The sequence below is a fragment of the Geotrypetes seraphini genome, chromosome 2 (genome assembly GCF_902459505.1).
Source record: "Geotrypetes seraphini chromosome 2, aGeoSer1.1, whole genome shotgun sequence".
In the NCBI taxonomy this organism is placed as follows: domain Eukaryota; kingdom Metazoa; phylum Chordata; class Amphibia; order Gymnophiona; family Dermophiidae; genus Geotrypetes; species Geotrypetes seraphini.
This window is the reverse complement of record NC_047085.1, coordinates 519,360,036-519,383,758: the sequence shown is the minus strand read 5'-3', so window position 1 is coordinate 519,383,758 and position 23,723 is coordinate 519,360,036. Positions and strand designations below refer to the sequence as shown.

General features: G+C 44.9%; 1 protein-coding gene across 1 annotated transcript in view; it reads left to right on the top strand.

The window, feature by feature from the left end:
* Window positions 1-23,723, top strand: part of LOC117355033 (zinc finger protein 850-like) — a 105,050-nt gene that overhangs the window by 58,374 nt on the left and 22,953 nt on the right. The window contains exons 8-10 of the mRNA XM_033932978.1: window positions 1,770-1,783; window positions 8,137-8,263; window positions 15,101-15,307. Of these exons, the coding sequence (XP_033788869.1) occupies window positions 1,770-1,783; window positions 8,137-8,263; window positions 15,101-15,307 (348 nt within the window). The remainder of the gene's footprint in view (window positions 1-1,769; window positions 1,784-8,136; window positions 8,264-15,100; window positions 15,308-23,723) is intronic.

Sequence of the window (23,723 nt, the reverse complement as noted above, 5' to 3'; positions counted from 1 at the left end):
TGCTATTGCCGGCTTCAGGCCTTCCTCTCAGTCGGGTCCTGTCTTCATGAAAACAGGAAGTAGGCAGGACCCGGCAGAGAACAAGGCCTGAAGCCGACAACAGCAGTGAATTGTAAACGCTGCTGCTGCCCGAAGAAGGTAATTGAGCACCGAGGCAGACCGCTTCTCCCCCCTCCCAGCCAAACCCCCGCTGACCCTCCTATCTCTCCCTCCCGATCCTCCCAGCGAGTTGACAACCTCCCTCCAGTAGCGTCGGCAGCCGCAGCAGCTAAACAGGCTGCTTCGCGGCTTTCTCCTGCCCGCGAATCCCTCTGCCGTGTCACCGATGATGTCATCAGTGACACTTCGCCGGCAGGAGAAAGCCGCGAAGCAGCCTGTTTAGCTTGCTGCGGCTGCCGATGCTACTGGAGGGAGGTTGTCAATTTGCTGGGTCGGGATAGGAGGCTGCGATCCCCTGTCCCGTTGTCCCCACTCACAGCTTTGGGACACCCTTTCTGAAAACGGGACATTTCGGGCGTCCCGAAGCTGTGAGTGGGGACAACGGGACAGGGGATATGAAAAAGGGACTGTCCCATTCAAAACGGGACGTATGGTCACCTTAACCAAAACACACAGCTCCAACCAAGGGGCAGCTCCAACTAAAGTAATAGATTTACAGCATTTTAACACACATTCATATACCATGAGTGGCATAGTAACGGGAGGGGTCCATCCCGGGCACTGTTTTGCTTAGGGGCACATCTCGCCTCCTCTCCTTGCTGCACGTGCATGGCCTTTACCTTCCCCAGCATGAGGTTCCTGTCTGTGTCGGCATCGGCGCTCTATCCGATGTCAGGACCTGTGCCTAGGAAGTGATGTCAAAGGGCGAGCCGACATCGATGTGGGCACACTGCTCACATCGGAGAAGTTATAAAGGTATGGAGAAAGGGAAAGTGGGGGGGGGGGGGTCAAGTCCTCAGTTCCCTGGGTACCGCTTACCCTTATTATGCCACTGGTGGTATATGAATGAATGCTGTAAATCAATTACTTTAGTAGGAGCTGTGTGTTTTGGTGGTTATTAGGGGTTGTATTTGGTGTGTATGGGGTTAAAGCTACAGCCTCAGCACCCTGAGGGGATGGTGAAGTTCAAACCCTCTGCTTCTCCTTGTCACAAATCTCTTTTTTGCTCCTTCTGAAAACATTGACCCAGCGCAACTGACATTCTGCAAATGCAGAGTTGGGAGAAGGAACCAAAGGGCAGAAAGAGATTTGCAGCTGGAACTTTCTCTTCAATCTTCCTGAAATAAGATGCTGGTGACGTCACAAGGGAGAGGGCGGGACTTCATAGCGAAGGCCGAGTCCTTATAGTGCTCATTGGTCAGAATGGTCCCTTGATGGGAAGAGGAGGGGGCGGGATAAGGGAGATAGAGGAGTTCATTTGTCAGAATCTCCCTTGGGCGGGAAAGTGTCTCTGCCTCGCGCGCTCTCATCTCCACCTCGCGTCCTGGCTCCTCCCTCCCCCCCCCGCACGCGGCCTCCTGAGGGGCAGCTGTGGAATTTGTCTCGAGCTGTGGAGCCCGCTTAACAAGCTCCGCCCCTTCCAAGCTGAGACAGGTAGTCAGGGCCCTTCCCCTGACGCTCCGCCCCCTTTGTGATGTTGTCACAATGTGCCCGGAGGCGTCGTCCATCTTGTGACGTGCAGTTCTCTCTCCCCCACCCACGGCAAGAGACAAAGCCTGAGCTGGAGAAAGAGCCCCAGAGTTGTTTCTAAGGCTGGAAAATGGCTGCAGGAGCTTCTGCTCAGGTAGGAGGTGCCCCTCCCCCACCGCCTCTTTTCCTTCACCTGGGACTCTGCAGAATCAACCCCCACCCCCCAAGCAGACTTCCTTGCCCTGGCAGTAGGCCTCATTCTCTTCGCATCTTGGAGGGTGGGGGTGGGCAGAGGACTCTGAGAAGATGAGGGAGGGGAGGAATTAGAGAATGACATGGGGAAAAAAATCTGTCCCCTTCACCATCTCAGCAGCATCCATACAACCCTCAGTACTGCAATATTTAGCTTATTCCTTCCTTATAAATCAAAGTTCTGGTTGCTGAACTGGAGAAAGAAATGTTCAGCTGGCAGGGCTTTGTTTATAAATTTTTATCAACACAACTAATATACTACTTTATCCTGAAGCAAAAAGAAATATAATGTTTTCCCTACCTTTGTTGTCTGGTTTCTGCTTTCCTCATCTTCTCATTCAATTCCTTCCACTGCCTCTCTTCTCTCTGCATCTTCCATTTGCTCTGTTACTGTGCCTCTCCCTTTCTCCCCCCCCCCCTCCACATTGGTCTGGCACCCATCTTCTTCCCTCTGCTCCCCCCATAATCTGGCATCTCTGTCTTCTTCCCTGCCAGCATCTTCTCCCACTCTCTCTTCCCCATTTCCCTTCAGCGTCTTCTCCCACTCTGTCTTCCCCATGTCTTTTCAGTGTCTTTCTCACCACTCTGTCTTCCCTGTGTGTTTTCAGCATCTTTTCCTCTCCACCTCACCTTTCCTCATTCCCTGACCATTACCTTTGTGGTGCTTTCACCCCCACCCTCTCCCGGACAACAGGCCCGGTCTGACAAACCTCCCTGCCCTTTACCTGTGGCCGGCGATGTCTAAACTGCCTTCTTACAGCAGCCAGAGCGCTGAAGTTGCATATGGCTACCGGAAAGGTCGTCTCTGATGCAACTTCCGGTTGCATCAGAGATGATCTTTATGGCAGCCACACAGACTTCGGAAAATTGCAAGCCATGGAATTGAGGGTGAAATACTCACGTGGATTAAAAACTGGCTGAAGCATAGGAAACAGAGAGTGGGGGTAAATGGAGAATACTCGGACTGGAAGAGCGTCACCAGTGGGGTGCTGCAGGGCTCGGTGCTTGGACCCGTGCTCTTTAACATTTTTATAAATGATCTGGACATAGGTACGATGAGTGAGGTGATTAAATTTGCTGATAATATGAAGTTATTCAGAGTAGTAAAGACGCAGGGGGATTGCGAAGATCTGCAACGTGACCATAATCAAGCTCGAGGAATGGGCTTCGAAATGGCAGATGAGATTCAATGTGGATAAGTGTAAAGTGATGCATGTCGGTAACAAAAATCTCATGCACGAATACAGGATGTCCGGGGCGGTACTTGGAGAGACCTCCCAGGAAAGGGACTTGGGAGTTCTGATCAACAAGTCGATGAAGCTGTCCACACAATGTGCGGCAGCAGCAAAAAGGGCAAACAGAATGCTAGGAATGATAAAGAAGGGGATCATGAACAGATCAGATAAGGTTATCATGCCGCTGTACCGGGCCATGGTACGCCCTCACCTGGAGTACTGCGTCCAGCACCGGTCGCCGTACATGAAGAAGGACACGGTACTACTCGAAAGGGTCCAGAGAAGAGCGACTAAGATGGTTAAGGGGCTGGAGGAGCTGCCGTACTGCGAAAGATTAGAGAAACTGGGCCTCTTCTCTCTCGAACAGAGGAGATTGAGAGGGGACATGATTGAAACATTCAAGGTACTGAAGGGGATAGACTTAGTAGATAAGGACAGGTTGTTCACCCTCTCCAAGGTAGGGAGAACAAGAGGGCACTCTCTAAAGTTGAAAGGGGATAGATTCCGTACAAACGTAAGGAAGTTCTTCTTCACCTAGAGAGTGTTAGAAAGCTGGAATGCTCTTCCGGAGGCTGTTATAGGTGAAAACACCCTCCAAGGATTCAAGACAAAGTTAGACAAGTTTCTGCTGAACAAGAACGTGCACTGGTAGGGCTAGTCTCAGTTAGGGTGCTGGTCTTAGACCAGAGGGTCGCCGCGTGAGCAGACTGCTGGGCATGATGGACCACTGGTCTGACTCAGCAGTGGCAATTCTTATGTTCTTATCATTACACCACTGCTTCCCTGCATGATTCATCCAGTGGTGGGGGAGGGTTCACTCCAGGCACTGTCTTGGTAGGGGGGGGAACTGGTACCCGTCCTCTCTGCCTCCCAATCCCACCATTACTATGTGCTTTCCCTGTACCTCTTTAATGCTGCTGACGCAAGCAGGGAAGGGATTCACGTGTGCGACAGGATGGGGGAGGGAAGAAGATGGTGGGGGATGGGCACCACCGCCCTGAGCGCCTCTCACCCTCGCTATGCTACTGGGTCCATCCAGTCTGCCCAACAATCGCATTTATTTTCAAGGTAATGTTGAATCAACAATCCAGTTTCCAGTGCAATAGGGATGGTATGCTGAATCTTAGGGTTGCCCATGCCTGATAGCCAGCATTCTGCAAAACATGTCAATCCCAGCTTTTTCAGTTCCTCCTTCTCCCCAGTCTCTGCTACCCCTTCAGTTCTTTCTTGTGCAGGTGAGCATGAATAATAATAATAATACTTTAATTATAGACTGCTAAAGCTGCAAAATTCTAAGCAGTTTACAATAAGAGGACCAGTACAAACTACTGAGATTTACATTACACAAAGAATGGCCACCCGGATGGTCTCGGGACTCAAGGATCTACCATACGAAAAACGGCTTGACAAATTACAGCTATACTCGCTCGAGGAGCGCAGAGAGAGGGGGGACATGATCGAGACGTTCAAGTATCTTACGGGCCACATCGAGGCGGAGGAAGATATCTTCTTTTTCAAGGGTCCCACGACAACAAGAGGGCATCCGTTGAAAATCAGGGGCGGGAAACTACGAGGTGACACCAGGAAATTCTTTTTCACTGAAAGAGTGGTTGATCGCTGGAATAGTCTTCCACTACAGGTGATTGAGGCCAGCAGCGTGCCTGATTTTAAGGCCAAATGGGATCGGCACATGGGATCTCTTCACAGGGCAAAGGTAGGGGAGGGACATTAAGGTGGGCAGACTAGATGGGCCGTGGGCCCTTATCTGCCGTCTATTTCTATGTTTCTATGTTTGGTTATAAAGCTATTATAAGGGGCAGTATAGAAGTTGGTGTTTTGATCTGCTACCTTTATTTATTTATTTTGTGGTGTTTTTCATTTTTTTTCAGTTGTTTGTGGTTTTTATGCAGCTCCAGGAACTGCTGTGCCTGCTTAGAGAGGAGCAGATTTTAAGCCTGCAACTGGCAGGTGTATCCTTTGGGGACTTGTGCTGCCGAACATTGGTAGAGATGAGGGTTCCTGGCCCACAATGACACCAGCCCTTACGCTGCTCCTTTGAAGATTGGAGGTTGGCTCTCAAATTTTCTGGAGACAAGGGAACTAATGACATCTGACCAGTAGGTTCTGGATATTGTCAGAGAGGGTTGCATAGTAGAATTTGTGCATCCTCTCTCCAATTGGTTCGTGCAGGCCGGCCAGAGAAAGCAAAAAGGATCCAAGAAATGCTGCGGAGGTTGCTAGATGTCCCAGCCATAGAACCAGTGCCTCCAGACAACTTGTAGATACTCTATATACTTTGTTGTGCCAAAGACAGGCTCAAAGAAATGGAGGCCCATCCTGGATCTCAAACATGTGAACACGGCCCTGAGAGTACCTTGTTTTTGAATGGAGACCGTTCAGTCCATTATCACAGTGTTAGAACCATGATAATTTTTAGCTGCCTTAGATTTAACGGAAGCTTACTTTCACATCCCCATCTTCCTGGAACACAGGAAGTTCCTCAGATTCCAGAAGGTGGAAAATTACTATCAATTCTTAGCACTTCCTTTGGGCTAGCAACAGCGCCCCAACTTTTCATCAAGGTTATACTGGTGGTGGCAGCTCATCTCTGCATCTCCCTTAGGTTTCCCCACCTCCAAAATCCTAAAATCGCTGTTTTAAAAAAAATTTTAGTTAAAGCATTTTGGAGCCATTTTTTTTTTTACGCCAAAACACTTTCATGGCGGTCATCTCATATTTCCCAATTTCTTTTTCAAAGTTGTCCAGAACCTTCAAATCACCTAATTTTACCTCAAAACTGGCTTGGATGGAGTCCTTGGGCTCCTTTACCATCAATTAATGCCAGATTTCTGCTGGAAAAACGCCCTTATGCCATGTGCCACACAGCACATGAAGGGGGGATGGTGGGAGTGGCCAGCTTAGCCTCCCCTTTACTCTCTAGGCCTGAACAGTCAGGGGGGGGTCTATCAGTTGGGGGTAAATCCCTTCCAGAGCTCTTGTACGTGTTTCCTCCGTGGACCATGATAGATAGTTCAGATACTCCACAGGATTACAAGCCATCAGGGAAAGGTCATTCTCATGGCTCCAGATTGGCCTTGTAGACCGTGGTTTGTGTCTTCAGAAGGGAGCATGTCTCAGACTGCAAAAACTTGTTAAGTTCCGCTCTAAGATGTCTTCCACGCCCCCTGAGATATGTAAGACCTGTACTTGGACGATATGAATACATATATTGCTCCTGATCCTTTCTTTCCATTTTCAGGGCTCAGAATGTAAAAACATCTGCCCTGTATTGGCCATACTCTTCAGCTATCGGAGTTGCAGTCAAAATGTGCTCTGTCTTGCCACATATGAGATACAGACCATAGAAGTCCATCCAGCATTGGCTACATCACTCCACTGCTGGCAACTCCATCCTGATCTGTCTTACCATATAGAGGACATATAGATTGTTGAAGATGTCCAGCATCGGCTTCACTTCCTCACTGTAGGAGCTGCCATTTAAGCACCACTCCTGCATGTCTTAAAGGAAGTTGTAGCTCTTGATCTGTCGAGTTATATTTTGATACTATCCTCTTTCTATTTAGGGTTCTAATATATGCAGATCTCTCCTCAAGTTTTCTGTTCCCTCCGGCGTGTCTACTCTGTTGCAAATCTTCATGTCATCTGCAAAACTACATACTTTGCCTTCTAACCCTTTTAGAAATGTCACTCAAAAAATTTATTGAACAGAATGGGCTCCAGTACCGATCTCTGATGCACGCCAATACTTGCATTTCTTTCCTCTGACCAAATTTCATTTATCACCACTCGCTGTCATCTGTCAGTCAATCAGTTTCTAATCTAGGTCGCTAATTTGGATTTTAACTTCAGGCCACTAAGTTTATTGATGAGCCTCCTATGAGGAACCATGCCAAAGGTTTTGCTGAATCAAAGTAGACTACATATAGTGCATGTCCTCTATCCAATTCTCTAGTCACCTAGTCAAAAAATCTATCAGATTCTCTTGGCATTATTTTTCCTTGGAGAAGCCATGTTGTCTCAGATCTTGTAACCCTTTTGATTCTAGGTAGTTCACTATTTTTTCCTCTAGCAGAGCTTGAATTATTTTTCCCAAAATGATATTTACTGACCTGTAGTTTCTGACTTTTTTCTTTACCTCATTTACTCTTCTCCAATCCCTCAGAACCTCTCCTGTCTCTAAGGATTTATTAAACAAGTCTGTGAGAGGACCTGCAAGAACTTCTTTGAGCTCTTTCAATATCCTAGGATGGATCTCGTCCGGTCCCATGGCTTTTTCCACTTTTAGTTTTTCCAGTTGTTCATTAACGTTTTCTTCTTTGAATGATTTGATATCAACATAGTATACATATATAATAGTGTAATAATGCAAATACAAACATGATATCCTAGCCAAGCAGCTAGGAGGCCGACAACAATCACACTGGACTCCATCTGAATCAGTATTTAAAATCCATTACAGATGTCTTTGAAAAACCACTCTGAATTGACTCCCCAGTCGTTGCGGTATAGAAGTTTCCGATAAAGATCTACTCCATCCCCATATATATACCTGTAGTAATAGCAGGAGAAGTGCAGAATTTACACAACAGCCAGAGAGGCATAGACGCACCACATTAAGACAGGCATGTACCCAGAGAAACACAGCCCACCCTACAGACAAGCCCAGAAAACCATTTTGACTTTCTGGGCAATTGTATAGATTGGCACCAAGATGGGAGCTTAAGCAGTTAAAGAATACAGTACAAAGTCACTTTGGCACACTGAAACATAGGCACAATAACTGGTCAGTGGCTGGTGTAAGTTGGTGTGCCTAAGTGTATGATGCTCAACTGATACTATTCTATAAGACGTACAGGTCACTTGGAGACAAATCCACGCTCCATCCACATGTACGCTTCCCCTTGCAGTTGCACACTAAGCAACTTACGTGCCCCAGTTATACAATAATGCCTGATGGTGATACAGAAAGTGCTGAGTGTGTTTCTGGTTTGTGTTTCAGATGCGGGTGACGTTTGAGGACATCGCTGTCTCTTTCTCCCAGGAGGAGTGGGAGTATTTAGATGAAGAACAGAAGGAGCTTTATAGGGAGGTTATGAAGGAGAATTATGAGATTCTGATCTCCCTAGGTAAGAATTGTTTTATCTGCATTTAATATAATAAAACGGTAAGCCGCGCATGCGCAGTTCCTATGCGTGCGTCCGTTTTCCGTGAGCTGTAGCTAGGAAGTGCGCATGCGCAGCTTATGGTCTTCTTCCTCTCCCCCCCCCCCCCCCGCCGAGGTGGATGTCGGCTGCGGCGGCCCAAGGTGGATGTCGACCGCGGCGGCTGCTGGCCGCCCGAAGCTCTCTCTCTCTCTTCCTCCCCCATGCTATAAAAGAGGCACGCACGCACACGCACGTTTCTGCACATGCTCAGGAAGGAGCCCTTTTGAGACTTCAGGCTGTTGCCAGCCTAACCCAACCCGGCGGCTAACCCGCTATGGAGGGCGATCTGGCTCTTGAAGAAGAGATTGAGCTGCAGTTAAGCAAAGTGAGTATGAAAGGGGAGGATGCGGAGAGCAAGGAGGAGGGCTGGAGCGCTGCCGAGGCGGTAAGGCAAAGCGCTAGCCAGGGGGAGGCAGAGCGGACGGTTGCTAGGTTACCTCAAAGGACGGAACGCGCTTTGCCACTTCCTGGGTAAGGGGTTCGTTTTTGTAGATGCTGCTGCTCCTGAGAGTTTAAAGGGAAACTTGCACTTTGGTGGGGGGTGAGGGGAAAATATGCACAGTTCAAATTCTAATGTCAGAGTTCTTTTGCAGAAATGTCTGAGAATGAGCTCAAACATAAGTAGGGCATGGAGTTCAGGAGGAAGGTATGGGGGGGGACAAAAATACTGCACAGGGAAGTGGGGTGGGAGGGAAATGCTGCAACACACGGAAATGGAGGGGCAGAAAAGGGGTTGATGGACAGGGGGGGCAGAAAAAATGAAGACAGGCCTACTGCTGGACAGGGGGAGCAGGAAGGAGGTGATGATGGACAGGGGGAGGTAAAACAAAGAGAGAAGGGCTTCTGCTGGATAAGGTGAGCAGTGATGGGGTGGTGGAGGACACAGGGGAGGTAAAAGGAAGGGAGAATGGACAGGGGGAGCAGGCAAGGGGTGGTAGTGGATAGCCAAGGAAAAAAAAAAAAGACAGACATACATTTTTTAAATGAATCACTGCATGCCTACATAATTCCATAATAATCTACATAATAATTCTATAATAATCTACAATGGAACATAGGTGTTTAGGTTCCATCATAAATAGGCTCTTACCACATGGCCTTTGAGGTACATAAATGGAGGTGCCCATTTACAGAACTGTCTCCTTAATGTCTCCCATTGGGATAAGACAGAGGAGGAGCTAAAGACTTTGGCATTGGTACTATACTGTGTTCCATCACTAATGGGAACTGTTTCTCCAGTTTACTGTACTGTGTTCCATCATTCATGGGAACCATTTCTCCAGTTACTGTACTGTGTTTCATCACTAATGGGAACCGTTTCTCCAGTTACTGTACTGTGTTTCATCACTAATGGGAACCATTTTTCCAGTTACTGTACTGTGTTCCATCACTCATGGGAACCGTTTCTCCAGTAACAAGGTGCATAGTGCTGCCCAGCAGTATGATAAACATAAGGTGGCAAGGATTAACACAACCCAAAACGTCTGAGTATCTAGCATATGCTTTTAATAGAAATGTATATTCCTGTAAACCTGGCCATTCAGCAAAATGTAAGCCTGCGATTCAGGTTGTTCCCACATTAAAGGGATATAGTACACGATTCTTTTTCTCTGTAATTGTGTTCACTCGGTCTCTGAAACCTGAGTCACTTCTACTGTTTCGGTGTTCTCCACTCCTTCAGATAATTTCTGTCCTTGATGCTGTGCTTCCACGCAGTTAACCACTTGCATGATGCTTTGGTCAAAAGTACAGTTTCAGTCTCTTCCCCCACTACCTCTGCTTCCTGATCTGCTGCTACAGTGCTAACCACATGCTCCACTTGAGTCCCCTGGTTAAGGGACTGGATTTTGCAAGGCACAAATCACCATGGTACTTGGTCATGTGTTTGCGTAGCGTATGAGCATCTCTTTTTTTTTTTAGTTCTTTATTTATTGCAGTTTCTACATTTGACAATAAAACAAGTCAAAAAAAAAACAAACAACGGAAACAGAAATAACTTTATTTTTTTTCTATACCGCCATAGTCAGGCGACTTCTAGGCGGTTCACATTGAAAGAAGACTGGACAGTCAGCGAATAACAAGAAGTCTAAAATAGAAAAGTTACATACTAATTTAAGTTCCGTGGGTAAAGAATACATGAAAATTGGAGCTTCCTGAGAGATTGTAATAGCGTTTCCAGAGGGGAATATCATAGAGAGAGAGGGTGGTCTGTTTTAGTCAATATAGCTAATTAGCAAGAATCAAAATATTCCTACATAATAATTAAAAATTAAATTATACATAAGGTAAATAAAGATGGAGCTTGATAACCTCCGAGCAATTTCCATTGAGCAGATTAACTGGAGTACAAATCTCACGAAGCAGGTATAGACTGTGTGGAAATAAATTTAGATAGTTGCTGCGGCTCATAAAATACTTATCTATTATCTTTATATACCATTACGCATTTACATGGATATCGTAAAATGAAGGTTGCTCCTAACTGCAATACCTGGGGTCTCAAAAGAAGAAATTGCTTGCTTCTATTCTGGGTGGGTCTAGATACGTCATGGTACATTCTCACTTTACATGACATAAAGGGAACATCTCTATGTTTAAAGCAACCATTCCCTATCGGAATATATGGCAAATTGAACCAAACTTGGGCTTCACTATCAGACCTCTCTAGGAAATTAGTTAAATCAAGGCTATCGGCAGATAAGTTCTGCTGGCTTACGAGCATCTATATAGGCTTCATGGCACACTGGACAGACATAGGGCTGCTCTCCAGTGTGTGTTCTCGCATGACGTTTCAGGGAACGGGCATCTGCCCTGGATACGCCACATGTCAAACACTCAAAAGGCTTAACTCCTTCATTGTTATTCATGTGTCGTCTGTACTTCCACAATGCTCTCGGACACGTTCCAGGTTCTGCTTTGCTCTCCCTTTCTTCCCATGCCTTCTGCACAAGGCCTTTTCAAAGAACTCTTTGCCACAGACAGTGCACTTTTATGGGACTTCCCATGGGAGTACCAGACTTTTTTCCAGCTGTAGCACTTCCCACAGTACTGCCATTGGAATGGCTTCCCGCCCAAGTGCTTATTCATGTGCTTCCGGAGATCCCGAGCTTCATAGAAACTCTTCTCACACTGGCTACATTGAAACCCTCGAACTTCAGGTTTTGGTTTAGGTTTCTTTAAGTGCTTGCTGAGTCCTATGTGAATGCTCGGTTGTCCTTGAAAGACTCCGTTTTGGAACAAAAAGTTTCTAACATAAGTGACATCTGAAATGCTTCTGCGCTTCATTTTTAAGCCATGCAAATATGTAAATGTCTTCCTAAAATCTTGCCAAAAATGACTCGGATATCATGAAAAGTCAGTAATAATATGTGAAAACACTTTCACTATGAATGATACAAAATATCAAATGGTACACTATCAGAACAGTACAGGCTTTGTAGCAATTTGAAAAAGAAGGAAAAAGCCTCCAAGGGCCCTCCCACCTCCACAAATGTGATTTCAAAGGTGGTTGAGCGGTCACCTCATTGGCATAAAACCTTCATTAAGTTTCAAAAAAGCTCTGTGCTGTGCTTATAGAAGATGTAAAAAGATAGGAGAAAAATCTTTTCATCTTATCTTCAGCTGATCGGTACATCAACGGTGACCAGCGTTTCACAAGTCTGCTGCCTCAGGGTATAACACGTCCAATCAGACTTTTAAATGGAACGCCAAACGTGTCTCCTATCTTTTTACGTCTTCTATAAGCACAGTACAGGTTTTATTCAAACTTAACGAAGGTTTAATGCCAACGAGGTGACCGCTCAGCCACCTTTGAAGCCACATTTGTGGAGGTGGGAGGGCCCTTGTCGAGCCTTTTTTCTTCTTTTTCAAATTGCTACAAAGTTCTAATAATGTACCACTTGACACTGGCATCATTTACAGTGAAAGTGTTTTCACATATTCCTACAAATCTTGCACACTTTACTCCTGTATGCTTAAAGAAGTGTAGTCTCAAGAGAGTACAACTTCGGGAGAATACTTCCACAAATATCACAAATAAACTGGCGTTTTGTTTGACCTTTGATTTCTTCCACTCCTGCTTGCTGCATAGTTGTGGTGGCGGAAGGTGGTGCCTCATTTTTCCGAAAGTGTCGAATAAGGTGGACTCGTAAGGAGGTGGCATACTGGAACTCTTTCTTACATAGAGGACATTTACAGCTTTTTCTTCCTTCATGTTTCAAGGTGTGCATTATAAGTGCATATTGTCTCCGGAAAATCATTCCACACTTGTTGCACCTATGATCTGTCTCTGCCTCCACCTTCTCTCTTTTTGGCTGCTCCATCTTCTTGCCCCTTTGCACTAACTTCATAGCCATCTGCTGAACTTCTGATTTGGGAGCTGCCATTCTGCTTTGTCATTTTTTTCCAGGCCCTTGTGCAGTCGGATGTATCCAACAGTGCGCTGCCAAAGACGGATTTTGTACATGATCTTCACAGTGAAATCTTTGGGTTCTGGGACTATAGCCTCAGGGACTAGGCCCTTATCCAAGCTATGGCATGTTTCACCTCTACGCCGCTTTCGTTTGGTTACTTCCTGAACAGCTTCAGCTGCTTTGGAGGTTGCATCATGACTCCTCTCGTTTTCATTTTGAAAGTTAGTGGTGATTGTCATTCACCATTCCAGGTCTTGTATCTACCGGATTAACATGGACTTCTGTAGGTATGGTCTCGGTTCCATTTGACTCTGACCTGATAGGCAATGCTTACACTGAACAATTTGCAGTTACATTTAAGGTAGGATCAGTTTGTGTTATTTCACTTGTAGTTTCTGTGCTTACAGCTGCTTAAGTTTCAGTACTGATCACACCTGAAAGGGAAGCTTCTTCTTTGTCACTGGGAGGTCCTATCTGCTCCCCATTCTTTTTCTCTACATTATTTGATGATTCAACTACATACACATTGCCTCCATCTGCTTGTGCACATGCTCACAGATTTCTAAGATTGTGGACATAAAGAGTTGGCGAGCCAGCATGGCAACTTCCATCTTGCTGCGAAAGTCAAAACTTAGTACGGAGGTGTGAGCAAATTCAAGTAATGGAAGTATACTGGCCTTGCAGAAACCTGAAAGATCCACAACAGCTTCATGACTTCCATCAATTCCTCATGTCCTGGAGTTTCTGCAGGATGGCCTAAAGGACTAATGGTAGTTTCGCTCTGGGTACAGAGGGGCTTACTGGCAGCTCTTCTGAATGTGTCTCTTTTGCTACGGGGCGCTCTGCGACTTAGGCCTCAGTTGAGCCTTTTCTGTCTGACTTGGAATTTTAATCTGGTTCTCCACTCTCTGGCTCATCTGCCGAATGAGCCTCTGTAGCGGGCGTCCCTTATGGATTTCACGATCAAGATAGTCTTCCTGGTGGATATTACCTTAGCCCGTAAAGTTTTGGAGCTTCAGGCTCTCACCTGCTGGGATCGCTTTCAGCGTATTATGTATTCCGGTGTGATGCTGCACACTGTTCCTTTCTTCTGAAAATGTTTTCCTCTTTCCATGTGATTCAGGGAGCCCATCTTCCTGCTTTTGCTTCCTCTGGTGCCATTGAGCAGGACCGGGTGTTACAGTCCTTGGACGTACACAGGATTTTGTTGTGGTATCTGGAAGTCACCCAAATGTCACCTCTGACTACCTGTTTGTTCTGGCGGGTCCTGCTCGCAAGGTACGATGATCTCTAAGGCCACGATTTCCAGGTGGATCTTTATGGCCATTTCCACTGCTTATGTGGGGGCCGGAAAGAAGCCCCTCCTCATGGTGTGGGCTCATTCTTCCAGAGGTGTTTCGTCCTCTTGGGCAGTCATTGGTTTTTTTCTCCTGAAGAGATTTGCAGGGCCACTACCTGGTCCTCTTTACATATGTTCACCAAGTTTTACGGGATTAATGTGGCGGCCAAGCAGGATGCTGCTTTTGGTGTTTCTGTTTTTGGGACTGCTCTGTTACGTCCCACTGGTCCTGGAATAAAGTGGAATTGTACAAGAACGAAAGATTAGGTTCGTACCTCTGATAATCTTCTTTCTTGTAAATCTATACTTTATTCTGGGAACTCGCCCTAAATCTTGCTGATTCGCCAATTGTCTGCCTTTCCAATTACTGGTAAGTTGGATTTCTGTTTTCTGACCAGCCTTTATAAAAGTGCCATCTGAACTGATTTAGTACTTAGTTGGGAGGTCCCTGGTTCAGGTGTGCCCCCTTCTGACAGTGCAGGCTGTGTTTCCCTATAGCACTGTTTTATCATTCAGGTTCCTAATGACTCACAACCTGTTCTCTCGATTTTCTTTGTTGCATTTGTTGAAATGAGCAAAATTGATTTACTTGCCAGGGAGTTTCCCCGTTCCCCTCTCTCTTGTTATCCTTTACAGATGTTTCTGGCTGCTTTAAGACTGACTGAGGGTACAGGGACAGTGATGAGGTAAGAGGGGGGGGTTAAGTCTCTGAAGTTTGAAGCTCCCCATAAAGTCCTGAAAATAACCCACTGGTCCCAGAATAAAGTGTGGATTTACAAGAAAGAAGATTAGCAAAGGTAAGAACCTAATCTTTTGTTTTGCCTTTATGCTTGTTGCTATTTGGAAAATTAGTTTCATAACCTAATTTAAAAAAAAGAGAAAAAATTTGTGGAATTTTCTTATCAGAAATTACTTGTAGTCGTATGAACACCAAAAATTGTGTTTCTTCATCGTTAGTAGCGCTCCAAAGTTAATAATATATGATTACTGTCTTTTGTTTCTATCTAGCAGATACTGAGGCAATGCAGGAGATGAAGAGAGAAGAGAATGAAGAAAAATGTCTTCTAGAAATTGAACACATCCCAAGACAACCAGGAAATGTCAGTGAGAATATTTCCCATAGTAATGAGAATCAAAACACAAGGAATTATCAACAGGAATTGGAGAAGAAGCAGAATGACGCTGCAAGAGACTCCCTGGATTCAGTCACTGAGGGTGAGAAAAGTGACGGGGAACTCGCAAACATCCCTTTTATTATTGCCCAAGAGAATCCAGCCCTTTTCGCGCCCCTTTGCGCCTCCTGGAATGGACCTACCAGCCTCTTAGAAACTTCCTGCATGCAGGACTGCTCCGACTGGAACCTTCTGGCTGCTGAGTCCTTCCTTATTTATTTAAAACATTTATATCTCGCGTTTCCAAAAATCTAAGCGGATTACAAAAGAACACACGTAAGCTTAACATAAAACCCTGACATCTAAAACTAGCAAAACTAAAGCTTAATTTTGTATACCGAGTCATCATTCTGAGAAGGCTCGACTCGGTTTACAGCAATTAAATAAACAGGGAATGATTTACAAATGATAAATAGAAGATAATAGCAAAAACACACTTAAACATCCTAAAAATAGTCAACTTACATAATAACACAGACACACACACACAATAACACATACACACACACAATAATGCAAAACCCTAATCAACAATATACACAAAATCATTTTTATGTATTAGATTTAAATGCAGAATAAATAATTACTCCCATTACAAATTTTGGAATATATTAGAAAATGATTTTAAAATAGCCCAGACTCGCTCTTACGTCTCGGGTTCTTTCTGGAGTTCTCTTGTAACTACTAGACTTGCTTTCAAAACAAAAAAGATTTAGTTTTCAACAAAATGTATTTTTGGAGGGATCATGTGATCAGAGGTGGTTTTGGCAAGAACAAGACTTTGGCTGTCGTTGTGAGTGAGTGCTTTGTGGGTTGCATTTGCTGTTCGGAAAACTATTTTCATAAACTAATTTTAAAAAGAGAAAGGTTTGGGGGCGTGGCTTCATGGCGTATGGGGATGGTCGGGTGAGTGAGTGGCTCCACACTGAAAGGCCAATTTTGTTAAAATAAAGCAGTCAAAACTTGTGTAAGTCGGGTGGAAAGTGAAAATCTAGAGTGAAAATGGCTTCGGGTAAGCATAGTAAAAATAATATGGCGATTTTAAACGGGGGGAGTGTAAAAAGATCAAAATTAGATTCGATCTCCCCGTCAACGGTCCCGTTGCCATCAGAGGAAATAGAAAACAAAGATCTGATGAATGAATTACAGAAAATTAAAGAAATTGTATTGGAAAGCGCCAAGAACATAAAAGAGGTTAAAGAGGAAGTGGAAAGTTTGAATAAAAGAATGCAGGCAGCTGATTTTAAAATTGAACAGTTGGAAAAGCGCGCTGAAAAATCTGAAGCAGATTTGAGGGAATGCAAAAAGGATCACAAAGAAATAGAGGCTTTAAAAAGGGATCTGGAGGATCTGTCAAACCGAGAAAGGCGAAATAATTTACTTCTGATCGGGGTGCCTGAAGGGGTTGAACAAGAAGATCCTATAAAATTTGTGATGTCCTTTATTTCAAAAATCTTGTCATTGTAGAGTCCTTTCCCATTAGAAATAGAAAAGGCACACCGGATCCCAATGAGGAAATCAAGCAGTCAAAAGGGTCCCCGTCCAATTATTTTCAAGCTATTACGATATCAGCAGGTGGCAGAAATTATGAAGCTTGCTAAAGATAATAAAGATCTTAAATGCCAAGATTCAAAAGTTTTCATAGTTCCAGACTTTGCAAAAGCCACTGCTTATAGAAGAAAGCAGCTTCTGGATTTGAGACCTAGATTAATAGCTTTAGGTGCAAGGTATGGCTTGGTATATCCAGCAATTATGAGAGTGACCTATGAAAACAAAACATATAATTTTGAGGAGGCAGCTAAGTTGAAAGAATTTTTGGATCAGTTTGATTTATCTATGGACTCTTGAAAATTAATTAGATGTTGATTTCTTGTTTATTTGATCTTTGTTTTTGATCATTTTATTATTAAACTGAGAACTTTTAAAAGTTTATAAATGGAGGAAATGGATAAGAAGAATATGTTTTCCAGCAAGGATTTGATGCAGTTAACTTTTGAAAAAAACTCAACATTCTGACTAGGTCATGTGACCAGCCATGAGGGAGGCTTGCTGCAGTGTTGTGATGGAATGTCAGAGATATGGAAAAATAACATTTTTGATTAATGTTTATATGGCAAAGGGTCAGCGGAAGTTTAAAAAGATGAACAAATATGGAAGATGTTGAATGATTTGACAATATGGAAAAGGTAGTGGGATATGATGTGAAATGCTGAGACTGATGAGGATCGCTTGTATGATACGGCAGGATCCTCACTTTGATTTCTATTTCACATCTGACCTTTGCCTAGATTTAAAGTTTGGTGATACATATGAATTTTAATAGAGATGTACAGATGATGCAGCTTAGCATAAGAAGAACCTGAAGATGGCTTCCAGAAAATTGGATGAACTACTGCACTGAAATGGATAGGTGAAGCTGAAAATAGAATGTTAAGACCTGCTGCGCTTTGGAATAGGTTGCTGGACTGCTATAATAATTATATAACATAAGCAATGCTTGGAGTTATGTTCAAGTGTTGATGTAGAGTGGTTTATTTATGTATCATAATATGAACTTCCATGGTGGTATGAGCCTGAAGTATCATAATAAATGGATTAACTTGTTTAAGGAAAAAAAAAAAGTAGGGGGGATAAAATATAAGTAGATAAATAAGAAATATAATAAGCAAGATATTAAGTATAGCGTGAAGATGAAAGAATATATTAGCTTTCTATTTATTTTAGGCGCTATGGTAATGTTCCTGCAATTCTGGATATAAATTTTATTAGTTCAGGAATAAATGTGAAGGATGTATGGTAGAATGAGTGAATGAAAAAGGAAATTATATGATGAAATAATTTACTAATTGGATGGTTTATAAGTTGATAAGAGATGATTTGAGTACATGAAGATTGGAATGTATTGCCTTTAGAATGGAGAGGGGAATGAGGAATATTCAAGAATATGAATTTTTGTGGACTGCAGAAATCTTATGTTTAATGGAGATCTAAGTTTTGAATTTAAGAAGAAATTAAATACTCTTGGTCATATGTGATATATAACAAATATTTATTTTATGTTATTAAAGTGAGGAAATGGATTGAGAGTAGATTTTAAGTGATTTATGGTTAGCTAAATGACTTACAATGTAATATTTAAGATGATTATTATATTTAGCAGAGTTGTTATGAATTTGGCCTGGGGGGAGTTTCTCATTTACTTGAGCTATGTATATACGCTTCGAAGTTGACAATGTTATATTGGGGGGGAGGGGGGAAAGGTGGGGGGTGTAATGGGAGAGTATTTGGGAGTGGGTTGGGGATTGAATTAAATTTTCAATGTGGGGGAAATGATTATATAATAATTATAATGCAGAAATATGTAATTATTATGTTTCATTTTGTTTAAATGGATTTTAAAATTTTTTCTTTAAACGTTAATGGCCTTAATCGTCATATAAAAAGAAAGAAGACGCTATTATATTTAAAACAGCAGAATGCGGATGTCTGTTTTATACAGGAGACTCACCTTACTGCAGATGAATCAAAGAAACTAATTGGTAATTGGGTGAAGGATTGCTTCTTTGCTCCTGCGGTAGGGAAAAAAGCAGGTGTAGCTATTCTGATTAATAAAAAATGCACTACAGTGTTTAACTTGGTGGCTGCAGATCAATTAGGAAGGTGGATACATGTGAACATGAGTATGGGCAGTACTACTGTAGCGCTTTTTAATGTGTATGGCCCTAATTCGAATCAAATTGAATTTTTTTAAAACTCTGCAACAAATAGTTCTACCACTGGCTGCTAGTAATAGTAGCAGGATATTTCAATGCTGTTATGGATCCTTTATTAGATAAAAAACCTAGTAAAATTTTAAAATCATTAGGGTTAGATAATTTTGCAAATTCCTGTAATTTAAAAGATATCTGGCGCATTCTTCATTTTAATGATCGAGAATTTTCATTTTGTTCACATGTCCATAAATCTTTCTCTAGAATTGATTATGTTTTGGTTTCAGATAAGTTAGTACAAAATGTCACTCATAAGAACATAAGAAGTTGCCTCCACTGGGTCAGACCAGAGGTCCATCCCGCCCAGCAGTCCGCTCCCGCGGTGGCCCACCAGGTCCTTTGACCTGTGAAGTGATTTGACCATTTTTATATCCTACCTCTGCTTCTATCTGTACCCCTCAATCCCTTTATCCTTTAGGAACCTATCCAAACCTTCCTTGAACCCCTGTACTGTGGTCTGGCCTATCACAACCTCTGGAAGAGCGTTCCATGCGTCTACCACCCTCTGGGTAAAAAAGAACTTCCTAGCATTTGTTCTGAACCTGTCCCCTTTCAATTTCTCTGAGTGACCCCTAGTGCTTGTGGTTCCCCACAGTTTGAAGAATCTGTCCTTGTCCACTTTCTCTATGCCCTTCAGGATTTTGAAGGTTTCTATCATGTCCCCTCTAAGTCTCCTCTTCTCCAGGGAGAACAGCCCCAGCATTTTTAACCTGTCAGCGTATGAAAAATTTTCCATACCTCTTATCAGTTTTGTCGCTCTTCTCTGGACTCCCTCGAGTACTGCCATGTCTTTCTTGAGGTACGGCGACCAGTACTGGACACAGTATTCCAGGTGCGGGCGCACCATTGCACGATACAGTGGCATGATGACTTCTTTCGTCCTGGTTGTGATACCCTTTTTGATGATGCCCAGCATTCTGTTTGCTTTCTTTGAGGCTGTCGCACACTGCGCCGATGGCTTCAAGCTACTATAGATCCAATAATTTTATCTGATCATGGTGGTGTCTGGATAAATTTAAATTTTGTTGATCAAGATAATGATAGGCCTGTGTGGAGATTTGATAATGCATTGCTTGCATACCCAAAATTTTGTGAAGCATTTCAAACAAAGATAAATGAATATTTTCAAATTAATAATACGGAAGAAGTCTCGTTAGAAATCTTGTGGGATGCTTTTAAGGCAACTATGAAAGGACAAATAATATTTATTTTCAGCTTATTCTAAAAAACAATTAAAAAAGCAATTTATTAAGTTAGAGCAAGAGATTAAGATTTTAGAGGCAAAATTGATAGAAAAATGGGAAAATTCCACGCTACAAGATCTTTTAAAAGTTAAATATAAATATAATGAGTAGGGACCGCTCCAGGTGGTGATGGTTTTACGGTAGAGTTTTATAAAACGTTTCAAATTACCCTATTACCTTATTTATTAAATTTATATCAGAATCAACTAAATAAAGGTTATTTCAGGCACTATGGCAGAATCGTTGACCATTGTTTTGCCAAAGCCAAATAAAGATCCCATGCTGGTTTCAAACTACAGGCCTATTTCTTTGATTAATGTTGATGGTAAGTTATTAGCCAAGCTTTTGGCCATGCGTTTGGCAAAGGCTCTTCCTCATATAGTTGGTATGCACCAGACTGGTTTTGTTGCTCAGAGACACTCTTCTAATAATACTAGATTGGCTTTGCAGATCTTATACCTAACAAAAGAAATAGGAGATCCAGCTTTCTTAGTATCTTTGGATGCAGAGAAGGCTTTTGATCGGGTGGAATGGACGTTTATGTATCAGGCTATGGAATGGTTTGGCATTGGTTCGGGATTTATACAAATGATTAAAACCTTGTATAGCTCTCCTGTTGCTAGATTATATATAAATAATAATTTTTCTGATTGTTTTAAATTGCAAAGGGGGATTAGGCAGGGTTGTCTTTTATCTCATTTGCTTTTTGATATAGTGCTTGAACCCTTATTATTAGCTATTCAACAAGTGAAGGAGATACAGGGTATTCCACGTTCTGGAAAAGAGTATAAAGTATCTGCTTATGCGAATGATATATTGCTTAATTTGAGAAATCCTGAAACAACCATTATCCCAGGACAAGCAGGCATGATATTCTCACATGTGGGTGACGTCATCTACGGAGCCCCGATGCGGAAGCATTTTCAAGCAAACTTGATTGAAGATTTAAGTTTGCTCTGCTGCTCCACGCATGCGTGCCTTCCTGCTCCACTAGGGGGCGCATCCCCTCGTGGTCTCCAGTTCAAAATTTTCCGCTGAGCCTAGAAGTCGTGTTTTTTCAGGCTCTGCCCCAACTGCCTTCTAGCACCGCAATTTTTTCTTGTTTTTCTCGATTTAGTCGCCATGCGCGAGTTTTTTTCTTGTTTCAACTGTTCCTGCTTCGTTTTCCACCAACCCGGAGGCTTCCGGGTCCCCGTGGCCGCGTGGCTATTCGAGCCGCGGCCAGATTCGATTCTATGTGCCGGCCTTTGACCGGCTTTAAAAAGTGCTCCCGGTGCGAGCGGCTTCTTTCCATCACAGACCCGCATCGCCGGTGCATCCTCTGCCTGGGGGCCGCTCATCCAACCGACTCCTGCCCCCAGTGCGCTACTTTCCAGAACCGGGCCCTCCGTCGAAGGAAAGCCCGCATGGCGGACCTTTTCGCCCCGGACCAACCCTCTACCTCGGCCTCAAGGTCGGCCCCGGCCCCGAATACCTCGGCATCGCCTCTAGACTCGAACCCGAAGTCCTCGGGGCAACAGAAGACTTCGGTTCCGGGTAAGTCCCCTCTTCCCTCTGCAGGTTCTGTACCAGCAAAGAAACCAGCCTCGGGGACGCCGGCGACGCATGGCAGAAGTCCCATGCTTACAGCCCCGGAGAAGCCCTCCAAGCCTTCGGGCCGTGCCTCCACCACACGGGAATACTCTGATATGAGGTCGCCCCCGGTGGAGTGCACCGAGGCAGTGGACATGCCCTCGATGCTGTCCGTGCCCGTTTTCCAGGACCTACTCAGAGCGATGATCTCGTCGGAGCTGTCCGCTGCAATGGCCCATTTGCAACCGGCTTCGACCTCGACCCCGCATGTGCCAGACCAACCTGAGCCTCACGTCGAGCCACCTCGAAGAAAAGCGCGCAAGCTTCGCCGCATTCCATCCTCCTCGGACTCCTCACCGAGGCACCCAAGGCGCTCTCCCTCCACAGACCGCCGTGGTGCAAAACGTAGTGCTAAAACGACAGACACCTCGAACCGCCGTACCTCCAAGAAGGCCCGGGGTTCCCCCACTCTACGAGGCCGTTCACCTACACCTCGTACGGGACCGCTAAGGGTGGCTGAGTTATCATTCTCCAACCCGCGCATCCTCCGAACTCCCCCTTGGACCGGGACTCCGACCCGAGGTTGCAGGTTGTCACCGAGGGAGTCTGGGTCGAGGTCACCGATTCGACATCGATCGGTACCTCGAACCCCGACATCGTCTCCGAGGGGCTCCTCGAGACGTCGGAGATCTACGACACTGGAACACTTTCACAGTACTTCCCCGGTCTCGGAGCGTGGATCGGAACAGGAACCTCGATACTCGAGGGAAGCCTCCCCATCCTTCTCCACCCGACGGAGGTCTCGTTCACCGACCCCGCACTGAGCCTCGGGAACATCTCGCCCATCCTTCACTTGCTTTGTCCAGGACATGGGCCACGCTTTGGACTTAGACCTCCAGTCCGACTCCAGATACTCTAAGGAATATCTAGCGGAGCTGGATATGCCATCACTGCCCAGAGAGTACCTCCGCCTACCGCCTAACCCGGTACTCCAACAGGCCTTCTTCAGGAACCTGGATACCCCCTACATGGTCACAGCCGTACCCTCCAAAATGGAGGCCAAGTACCGCACAGTACCCTACCCGGGATTCCAACAACCACAGCTCTCCCACCAGTCGCTGCTAGTAGAATCCTCCTTGAAAAAGGCCCACCCATCCCGGGTCTCAGCCGCGGTCCCCCCAGGCCGAGAAGGCCGAACCCTAGACAAGTTCGGCAAGAGACTATATCAGAATGCCATGATGGCCTCTAGGGTGCAAAGCTACACTTTCATCTTCACATCCTACCTCAAACACCTCATTGGACTATTGAGAGCCTTTGAGACTGACCTACCGGCCTCCCGCCAAGGAGCGTTTGGCCTGCTTTTAGAGTCCCTCTCCAACCTGCGCCTCCATCTATTCCACGCGGCCTATGATGGCTTCGAACTCTCCTCCAGAGAGGCAGCCTTTGCTATCGCCATGCGCCGACTAGCTTGGCTGCGTCTGGTCGACATAGACCCCAACTTACAGGACCGGTTGGCTAACCTACCCTGCGTGGGAAAAGAACTGTTCGATGACACGATCGAGGCGGCCACAAAACGCCTCTCCGAACACGAACGCTCGTTTGCCTCCCTCGTCAGGCAAAATCCTAAACCGCCCGCGCCCAGGCCGTTCAGGGCCCCTCCACGCCGCTACCCACAAAAATCCACCCCTCCCTTATCGCGGCCTCCACCCAGGCGTCCGCAAGGCCACCACCGGGCCATGCCGAAGTCCCAACCGCCTGCGACTTCCAAACCATCCCCGTCCTTTTGATGGGATTCGCGGAAGGGGGCGGGCCCCCTCCGCCATAGTCCCAGGCCTCCTTCCCATCGGGGGTCACCTCAAAGCCTTTTACCCTC